Source organism: Tachypleus tridentatus, chromosome 1 (assembly GCF_004210375.1).
Source record: "Tachypleus tridentatus isolate NWPU-2018 chromosome 1, ASM421037v1, whole genome shotgun sequence".
Taxonomy (NCBI): domain Eukaryota; kingdom Metazoa; phylum Arthropoda; class Merostomata; order Xiphosura; family Limulidae; genus Tachypleus; species Tachypleus tridentatus.
Window position 1 is genome coordinate 76,761,437 of NC_134825.1, and position 11,412 is coordinate 76,772,848.

The window sequence follows — 11,412 nt, forward strand, 5'->3', positions numbered from 1 at the left end:
TAGGAACCTGTTTTGTGAATGGTTTGAATTATTTTTCAGTTTCCATTTTCTTTGTCCAAAAAGAACAGTAATGCCTATAACATATATTCTGCTGATAACATTTCTGACACGACCTGGACTTAATTCGTTATGTTTAAATAGGCTCGAACTTGAAATTTCATAGATCTAAAGCACAGTTGGGTTAATTAATTAATTAATTAATTGATATAATGAATTATCTAAAAGCATTGATTACATCAATTAGTGTCACATAATTTAATCAACAAATACAAATTCTGATTAAATTGATTAATAAAAATAAGTATTTCCTATTATTCCAACAGTTGGTTAATTGAAATTATGATGACATTGATTGTTATGTAGCCAAATAATCAAAATTACAATTAAATTGATTGTAACATAAATGATCAACTAATTGAAGTTAGTATTTTTTATTATCTTAACTACCTATGTAATAGAAATATTGCCACTAAATTTGCTTTTTGTGTGGCAGTTACTAAAACTATTTTGAACTGTTACCTGCTGCCAACTTTTCTTGTTTTCATACTGCTGCCTAGAAGGATTGTTAATGTCTAGTAGCACATTCTGTTAACTATTTTCTGATAAAGAACTGCTGACTAGAGAGAGTCATATTTGTGGCAGTATCTCCCATAAATGTTATTTTGTTATTATTGAACTACTAATTTGAGGGAAGGCAACTAGCTGGCAGCACCTGCAATCAACCTTTCCTGTTGTTGAATTGTTAACTAGAAGGAATAAACATAACTGATCAATTGGGCCATAAATTAATTTATTACCAAATTAATCACCCAGCTTTAATCTAAACAAATGCTCTGTTTAAAATGCTACTGATGTGTTAGGAATAAGTTTAATATTTGTTGGATACTCAATAGCTGTTTTAACTTCAAGACAGAAACTTGTACAGTTGTAACAATTACATGTTGAAATTTAGGAACATTATTGTATTTATGCTATGGCAAACTGCTATAGTGCTTTACATCTGTCAACAGTTGTCTTTTTATGTACTTAGATTAATTTGTTTATAAGAGTAGCATCTATTTTTTTTTCTTCCGTGTTCCCTTTTCCTGTAAAATCTTCATAAGATTCCATATAACATGTATAAACAGATATTTACCCTGATTGAGTTTTGGTAAGTATCTGATAAGTTCCTGTTTTTGATGTTTTAAAAAAGAAGTTTTATGTCATCTTCATGAGTTTGGAACATACTGTTATGTTTTCCAAATCAAAGCATCCAGACCTTTAAACCTTGTAGTCAAGTCTTCTTTGTCGAGGCTTCTTGAGGTTGTATCATGTTATCTAATTTTCAAAATCTACTGACAGGGAATATAAACGTGTAAAATAATCAAACTCTAGATTTCATTAAACTGGAACCAAATTTTCAAATTCCAGGCTTCATGCCTTCAAAATCTAGGGTTTGGGAGCTGAAACAGGTTTTCAAGTCTTCAATCTTCAGGTTACATGGGTTTGAAATGTGCCAAATCTTCAAACTTCAGATTTTTGAGCTTGAAATCATGCTGTCAAGATTTTAAATTCCAGATATCATAAAGTTTTAACTTATTTTTCAAAACTCCAAGCTTCTTGAGATTGGAACCATGTTGGCATGTGTTTAAACTCCATGCTTTATAAAACTGGAATAATACTGTCAAGTTATCAGACTCCAGTCTTTATGTAGTTTGATCATATTGTTGCTTCCACATTTCAGGTAGTTGCAGTATATTAAAATTTCAATTTTTAATTGTTGTCTAGTGTTTACAGTGTTTGTGAAAATTTGCTTGTATAGTAGACTGATTTGTGGCATTTTCACTGCTTGTGTGATCGACTTACCTGCAATAGTTACAAAATAAGCCAAAAATTTCTATAAGATATTTTTTTATAAAGATCTCTCTATGTTACCTAACAAAACTGGCTTTTCTTCTGTTTAACCTTAGTAGTGTGTTTAGTATTTTGGATACAAGTACACAGTGAATTACAATAAAGAAATTCCATAGTGTTCATGCATCCAAAACAAATAAGTAATAACTTAAATGGAAGATAAAATTTCAGTATTCAGACAGTATAGCTGAAAACACATCCAATGACAAAAGAAAATTATAAAAGGTGGCATAGTTTCCTTCTTTTGGGAAAATGTGTTGAAAAGGGTGAAAATGAAAGCAAGGTTTAATTCCAGTTTTGAAAATGATGTTTTTATCCTGATGGTGACATCACATGTCTGGTAAATTTTGGCACTCTAAAAGTTAGCACAACACTTCTGATTGTAAGTAAAGTCCTGTAAAAGTAATGTCAACCTCTTAAGGTGTCTAATTCTCAGCTCACTGAGTCTTGATAATCAAGATGAGTAAAATGTTTTCAAAATATGTGAATTTTAAAAATTTACTCAGATGAGAACTGTTTCATTAAGCCAGAGGTTTTGATTCAAAATATCATTGAAACTCATTGGCTATGCACATGTTAAATACTGTGTATATCTCTTTTATACTGTGTTATGTTTCTAATTTCTATTGTTGTATGAGCAGGCATGGATTTAAAGAAGCTATACCTGCCTCCACTAATTTTGTTCAGAAATTAGTAACTGTATAATTTAATTTTGTATAAGTATATTTTGAAATTAATATAAAAGAAAAAAACAGCTACACTTTCTTACACTTGTGTACAGTATCAGAAAGAAACATTAGATGCCAATTATTTGATGGGACTTTTAATTACATAAGTTTTTGTTGTTTTTGAAGCTATCTGAAATCAATATTACTGGAGTGAAGTGCAATTTAATTAATGGCTGAGCTAATAGCTAATCAAAGCTAGTTTGGTGTGCATGGCCTATTTAGTCAAAAGTTAACCATATAAAAGGTGGCATGTGTTCTTTTCTAGCAGTTATCTCACTGGCATTTATACAGTGGCAGTTGTCCCACTCCCATTGGATTTTCCAGATGCTAACAATATGTCAAAACTTAAGAGATTTGTTTCATCAAAGTTTGTATTGCTTAAAACATTTGCAACTCTTCTGACTTGGTACAGAATCAATTTTCTTATGGGAAAATTTTGTGTGCTGTTAAAGTCTAAAATAAGTGGTGCATCAATTAATTAAATGTATTTCAAAATATCACTAGTTTTCAAACATTACTTTAAAATATGAGAAAATGTGTATAATTCAAGTACACTCATTTTAATTACATTATTGTGGTTATGCCTTTATGTTCTGTTTGCATACTTATATATTGTAAAGAGTATTTTTGAAGCTTGTGCTCAATGTTCTTCACTAAAGACTTTGTATACTTCTAAGTTTTAATATTTTTAAAATTGAAATTTAAAAGAACTGTAGCTTAGTTTAATAATTTTCTTATTGTGAACCAAATTTAGTAGGACTGAACAAATACAGTTATTTTTGGACATAAGTAATTTATATATATGAGTATTTTCAAATAAGTAATTTTGCTGTGGAAACTCATTTACTCCTAAAGTTTTTTTTTCCCAGTCAAGTGTACAAATCTTCATATAACTGTTAAAAATAATAAGCTTTGGTTTTACTCTTGATATCAGAAGTATAGTTAGCAGGAGAAAATTAAATGTCTTTTCTGTACATTTAAAAGGGTCTTGAAATATCCAAAATATTAGATAACATTTGTGACAAACATGACCATTTTAAGCCTATCTCTTGATAAGTATCAACCACAAGTGAAGTACTTTTCGTGCAATCGTTGTACACATTTCTTTATTTCTTTTCATCTTTATGACGTTTTCTTTAATCCTAAAATTTCTTGTGTACTATTAGATAGCTGCTTCACTATTAATATAAGTCAAATATGTCTTTAAGGAATTTATATTATAATAATTCATAATTGAAAACCTTTTATAAGCAGTCTTTAGTTTCATTTGAAAAGCAGTAAATTACTAAATACCACGACATTTTGAACAGATAAGTGAGTTACTCATGTACACTTTTAAGTTCATAAAATTTTAAAGGGACTCAAGCTCCTAACTCTAACCATTCTTTACTAGTCATGTATTCATCTAATCTGTTCTTGAACTCAGTTAAATATTCTGCCTTCACAACCCTTCAATGTGCTCATTCCAAAAGCTAACCACTCTGTTTGAAAAGTAATACTGTCTAAACTGCAGAAGACTCCTATGCTGCCAAAATTTCAATTTATGACCTGTTATCCTATTGTTTTTATTGTTAAACATTAAGCATGAAAACGTTTTATGGTTCTATGTTATCTATACACTTAATAATCTTAAACACCTCAATCAAATCCTTTCTGACCTTTCAACTCTCCAGAGAAAACAAGCTTAGAAATTTTAGGCTCTTCTCATAAGATAACTGCTCCATACCAAGTATTATTTTAGTGGTTCTTTTGTAAACTTTCTCCAGCAATTCAATGTCATTCTTGAGGAAGGGAGCTCAAAATTGTACACAGTAATCTGAATAAGACCTTACAAGTGATCTATACAGTAAAACAGTTATGTTCCTTGTTTTGTGTTCAGTATTTCTATTGATGCTTCTTAACATTCTATTAGCCTTATTGTTAGCTACACTGTTGAGATGACATGAGTGATGTCATGACACCAAGATCTTTTTCTTACCACAGTGTTTACTGCATTCCCATTTAAATTATAACAATAATTGTTACTATGAAAACCTGTATGCATCACTTTACATTTTAGATAGCTAAACATCATCTGCCACATACTGACCCAATGCATCAAATGATCTAAATCTCTCTGTAACTCTGCAGCATCTCTGATACAGTTAGCCACACCAAAATCTTAATGTCATCTCAAACTTCAAAATTTTGTTAGTCATTTTAGAGTCAGTATCAGTGATATAAATCACAAACAACAAAAGATCCAGTACAGAGTCTTGAGGCACTGAGTCTGTTACTGTAATCCAGTCAGATCCAACTTTATTTATCTCTACTCTCCAGCCAGTTTTCTATCCAGTGTAATTACATTTCTCTCCATACCCATAGATTTAATTTCTTTTAAACTAGTCTTTTATGAGACATCTCAACAAATGCTTTCTGAAAATAAAGCTCAATCAAATACACAGTATTTCCTTCATCAACTCTTGCAGTAACATCTTAAAGAATATCAGAAGATTTGTTGAACAAGATTTTAACTTAGTGAATCCATACTGGCTCTACAACACTGTATAAAACTACTTTAAGTGACAATGCAATACATCTTTAATCACACTCTACAAAAACTTTCCAACTACTCATGTAAGATTAACTGGTCTAAAATTGCCTGGACAATGTTTATCACCTTCTATAAATATTGGACTAACATTAGCCAACTATTACCTTTTACATGATCATTAGTAAGTAAAGACAAATATTACCTTTCACATAATCATTAGTTAGTAAAGACAAGCATTACCTTTTACATAATCATTAGTAAGTAAAGGCAAGCATTACCTTTTACATAATCATTAGTAAGTAAAGGCAAGCATTACCTTTTACATAATCATTAGTCAGTAAAGACAAGCATTACCTTTTACATAATCACTAGTAAATAAAGAGAAATATTACCTTTTACATAATAATTATTAAGTAAAGACAAATATTACCTTTTACATAATAATTACTAAGTAAAGACAAATTTTATCTTTTATAGACATAAGCATTTTAGATATTAGGTGAAAGTGACATGTCAAAAGATACACAACAGACTTAGCTGAAGTATCACATAGGTATTATTTGAGATTATTTAACCCTTTAGTATCTGAATTTTAAATGTAGTGTAGTGTATGTGTGGATATAACTCCCTTGTTTTTCCACATGCATGAGTATATCTATATATTTATCTCCATGGTCATTTTCATAGCACACAGAAAATACAGTAAAACCTATATAAACAATTTAATTATCTGTTAGGTACTGCTACAAATGTGTTCAAATTGTGTTATTTCTAATTCCTTAAGTTTTACTTTAATGCAGTTGTTATATATATCTTCATTGCTTCTAAACAGTATAATATCCAATTATACAAAGAATAATAACTTTTAAAGCAGTTTGACAGCAAACATTTTTTGAGATGTTTTGTGCAGTAAAACTCAACAATGGTTTTACATCTTTGATATCAATGTCATTTTTGACATCAAATTGTCAGTTTCTGTTCTTCTGTCATATGTTTTCAGTGTTTGTTTTTAACATTCACATTGTATATACTGCATTTCTAGTTCTTTTTGCCTTAATTTTACTAATTTAGTTTTTTCTTGCAGAAAATCGTCTAAATGACATGAAAGAACTTGAAGTTTTATCTTCACAGTTAGCTACAAGTTATTTCAAAAACATAAACTTGTTTTCTTTTGTACAAGATGATCATATCCCATTTTTAGAAAGAGGTAAGATAAGTTTATTATTTTAATCATTTGAAATATTAACAGGAAATTATTCAATGAATTCATTTCAGGGGGTTTATTTTTGTGTGTTGTAACGAATATGATGTTGCTGAGATGGAAAATGTCTTCATTAAAGTTGATTTAAAAAAAAAATTATCTTTCCAATTTATTGAATGGTATGCAGTTATTTTACAAATTAGAATTTCTACTACAACACAGTAGAAAACTAATCACACCACCAAATAACAGTAACATTAAGATATTAAAACTTGTATGTACTGTCACAAATCAAAGATAAACATTCTAATATTCAAAAAGTGTACCTCAAACAATAATAATATATTAATTTTCTATGTCATTCAACTAAACTGAAGTTTAGCAGAAATTATTCAATAGTTTGTTTTAGTATTAGCTTAAATTTTATAAACCTTAATGATGGCTTTTGCAGTATTTGAAAACATTTTATTTTGTTTTCCATAAATAAGGAATAATTTATACTAAAAAATGTAAATTATCAACTCTAAGCAACAATATGTTTTCGTTTTACTAATGTATTAAAGAATATATGACTTACTGGAAAATGTAGTAAGTGTTTTTACAAGAGCATAAAGTGATAATATAGCAAATGTCACTCTAGGTGTTGTATCAGGCTTCAGTATACTTATTTCTCTTGGTCACACAACAAACTATATAACTCATCAATATTACAGTTGCTGACTTAAAAAATGTTAAACAATAACTACTTGTAAATTTTGAAATAACTTCAAAACCACAATGGAATACTTAGATAAATTCTGGAAATTAGCTTCAAAATATATATAGTTTCTCACTTTTTTGAAAGAATATTTTGAAGTGTTCCAAAGTGATATTTAATATGTTTTCCTTTATGTAATGTGTAATCTGTTTATAAAATCTGTCTTTAAAAGCTTTATTCAGTATCTTTTATCTTTGTTCAACTTATAAGAATATTCCAGAGCCAGAAACAGCCACACTTTAGTTCATTATCATTTATGTCATTAAGATGTTTCATCAAATTGGGAATATATTATTCTAAAGAATCCTAGTAAAAATCACTGATTAGGAAGTCATAGCTATTTTAACTCACTCTAGCTATGTCTACATTTTATTGAAGTACGTTTTTATAACATTTACTAGTAGAATATTTGACTTTGTAGATTATGTCACAATTTTATTTTTCCTTAGGTGTTTCTGTTGTACATTTGATCCCAAGTCCTTTTCCATATATTTGGCATCGGGATATTGATGACCGAGAGCACCTGCATCATCCAACTATAAACAACCTTAACAAAATCTTCAGAGTCTTTGTTGCCCAATATCTACATCTTGATGTTCCTGAGACTGGCATTTTAAATTCTTAAGTGACTATCTTTCTCATGTTTTCCCTCTTAGTTCTTAGAAAATGGTTTGGCAGGACCCAACTCTAGTCACAAGTGAAGTAATTTTAAATAACCAGAAAACAATCACATTTGTAGAAATAATATATATATATTGAAATTTGAGTTCATCTGTGTTAAACAGGTACATTCCAGTATTATAGATGTTTAACTTTTATTATAACTTTTCACCTTTTGCATGCATGTGTCTTGGTGTATGTGTGTGTTTGTGTGTGTATATATATTATATGCTTTTCTCACATTAATTTTTAATAACAATATTTCTTGTAGCTATCAATATTCAAAATTCAAGGTTAAGTGGTTGTGTTTGTAGATGTCACAAAGAACTGAATTGTTTATTCTTTGGTTACTTTTTGTAAGTTGAAAATTTGGTTTATCATCTCAATCACATTGTTTTAAAGATTAGGTAACAAATATATAAGTAAATTTTTGTTGTTATACATAGAAAAACAACATAAGTTTTACATTTCAAACTGCTCTATTAAGTAAAAAAACATAGCTTATGAGTTTAAACGTGTTAATTATAATACCTTTTAAATAAGTACAACTCAACAATAAAAGTTGGAAATGTTGTAAAATAAGAATAGTTGTTAACTCAGATTTATTAATTGTATGCATGTTTAGATATGCATTTGGCTTTAAAAAACTGAATGATTAATGTGTATTTATAGTACTAACTCTTACGAAGAGTGATTAATGTGTATTTATATTACTAACTCTTATGAAGAGCATGTAACTGCAGTTATAAAGAAAAGCTTTGTCTTTAGTTCATTTAGTGGAAAATGAAGAAACTGATGTAATTATTGAAAACATAAGTAAAAATTGTTGTTCATAAATACACAAAAATAAAAATGTTAATAGCTGAAAATAGAGGTTGTTTCTTGTGTGAAGTAAATCCTAAAGACTGAATCATAGATTTTGATAATGTACTCGAGAAAGGAAAATATTCAATTCAGAAAAAGACAAAGAAGTTAAAATTTACAAAAAAGTATATTTAGAGAAACTGTTTAATTTTAAACATACTTGGATATGTCAATCATGTTCAAAATAATTAAAACCTTTACTATGTGCCTTTGAAGTCATGGCTTATCTCTTTTATTCTTGAAGTCCAGATGCTTGACTCACAAGCTGAGGGTCATAGGTTTGAATCCCCATCCCACCAAACATGCCTGCCCTTTCAGCAGTGGGGGGTTATAATGTGACATTTGGTCCCCTATTTGCTTAAGAGTTGACAATGGGTGGTGATGACTAGCTGCTTTCCGTCTATTCTTACACTGTTAAATTACAGATGGCTAGTGCAGATAATCCTTGTATAGCTTTGTGTGAAATTTAAAAACAGTAGCAACAAAAAAAAGCACTTTTATTCCTAACTCTGTCTTTTTATTCAAGTAGTATTTAAAGTGTATATATATGTGTGTGTGTGATAATTGTAGAAACAAAACATTAAAATTTTGAAAAAAAAAGTAAATACTCTTTATTCTAAGGTAAAAACATATATAAAATTGTATTGTTCTATAGTGGCTTCTATATTAATATCCCATGCCACATAAATCTGCATTAAAAGTTCTAGCAGAAAGAATGTTTTCAAATTGATTTAATGGCACTAAAATTCAGAAATGTTCTTAAGGTATTTTCAAACAAAAATATCAAAATTGTGTCATAACTTCTAAAATTAATGCTTTCACAGCTTTGAAATAGGCTAATAAAATTACATATGTACAATTGGCAAAGAATTTGTGAAATGTGTGATGGGGAAAAATCTTTGCAGAATTTAAATTATTTTAAAATATGTGCAAAAACGAGAAGCAATACAAACTTTGTTTTTATTTTAAAATTTCAAAATAAAAGTATTTATTTTTCTGTTTGTTACAGATAAGAAATCCAGAATTTTTGTTCCTGATGTTTAAATAAAATAAAACACTGACCGAAACTCTGTGATGTCAGCCCTTGGCTGAAGTGTTATTAACAGGTTTGTTTTTTATTTGGGTGTTGAAGGCACTTTACCTCAGATTGTACCCTTATTTATTTTATATTGTTTTATTCAAATATGCAAATAGATATGACAATATATTTACTTTTCATGTTTTCACTAGATCACATATATAACTTAATAGTTCTGAAGACTTTGTACTTATTTACAATATTAAGTACATTCAAGGAAGAAAGATGCTCTGAAACATTATACCAAAAAAATTCTTGAAGTTATGTTCCTACATTCCAGAAATAAATTAAAGACAATGTATCATATCATTTCTCTCGAACCACTTAAAAATCATGGATTATATCTATTCTTCTGTTTTTAACTATCTTGTCTAATTATATAATATGAAATTTATTTAACTCTAAATATTTATGCAAAGCTACATAAAAGCTACCTTCACTGGCTGTTCTTAATTTTAATTGATAGGTTAGAGGGATTACATATTTTAAACACTTGGGGCTATTTTAATCAAATGGTAGTATTCGACCATTACTCTTACAATGCACCTGTGGCACAAAGTGTGGAGCATGTTTGTTTTTTCCCAATAAGCTAATCAAATTAGTTAGTCAGTATTTGTTATTAATAAAAGAAATATTTTTAATGTATTAGGACTGAAATAGTCTAAGAGTTTATGATGAAATGTTTGTTTATGATTCTAGGTCTACAAAATACATCAAAGCATATGTGGCCTGTAGCAAACATTATTGAAGAAATAAATTAATTCCTTATCAGTGTGTGAACCATACTTGGCATTATTTTTACTAAATAATTTAAAAGAACCCATTCAAAAGTAGAAAATGTTATGCCTCTCCAATTTACCTCATCACAGATTACCAAATCTATTAATAATAGTGAAATAATACTATTGTACAACAGCTAAGAGCAAAAACACCTTCAGTGTACTTCAAAGCACAACTATATTTACATAAAAAAATAAATTAAAGGATTGAGTTTAGAATTACAATTTATATTTTGTTGACTTTATTTCTAAATCTGAACTTAAATCTCTAATCAGAAAAGACAGTTAATGTTATATTTATGTATTGTAGTATGTTATAAAACAACATACAGAAATACAGGTACATTTTTTCTTTTGCTTCTGGCTCCCCAGTAGTGCAGTGGTATGTCAGCAAACTTATACAACAAGAAACCATGTTTTGATACACATGTTGGGTAGTGCACAGATATCCCTTTGTGTAGCTTCCTGCTCAATAACAAACACCAACTTTCTTGCTTTTATGAATGACAAAATTATAGTGAGTAAATATATAGAAAAACATATAATTTGTTTGATTATCTCAACGTAAGAAAAACATTGATCTTAAAAAATAATTAAATAGGACAGTTGCAATAAAACTAATCAAATTTATGATAATTATTTTGTATATAAATTCAGAATACTGCTTCAACTCAGAGTTGAAAATCTCAAAAAAAAAAGAGATGTATTCATGATCTTAATAACTATTTCATTATATTATATATACATGTATATAATTTTAAGTGTTTGTGTCTTACCAACTTGCACTGATTACTGATTAAAACCTGGTAATAATGATAAGAGCTAAAGTTTGAACAGACCAATACTATGCTACTACATATACCACTTTTTGGGGTTGTCATTTTCAGAGAGTGCAAGTTGCTCTCAAATTCAAACCCAT

The 11,412-nt window shown here is 28.7% G+C and overlaps 1 protein-coding gene across 5 annotated transcripts in view; it reads left to right on the plus strand.

Moving 5' to 3' along the window:
- The window catches only part of LOC143252836 (glutaminyl-peptide cyclotransferase-like), a 33,454-nt gene extending 22,969 nt beyond the window's left edge, over positions 1-10,485 (plus strand). For 3 of the 5 annotated variants that reach the window (XM_076505591.1, XM_076505612.1, XM_076505620.1), the window contains exons 6-7: positions 6,239-6,361; positions 7,562-8,635. In XM_076505591.1, coding sequence (XP_076361706.1) covers positions 6,239-6,361; positions 7,562-7,737 — 299 coding nt within the window. In that variant the 3' untranslated portion in view covers positions 7,738-8,635. Of the gene's footprint in view, positions 1-6,238; positions 6,362-7,561; positions 8,636-9,645 lie in introns of those variants that run through there. The other 2 variants (XR_013029194.1, XM_076505605.1) reach the window with 2 other exon arrangements.
- The last annotated feature ends 927 nt before the right edge of the window (positions 10,486-11,412 follow it).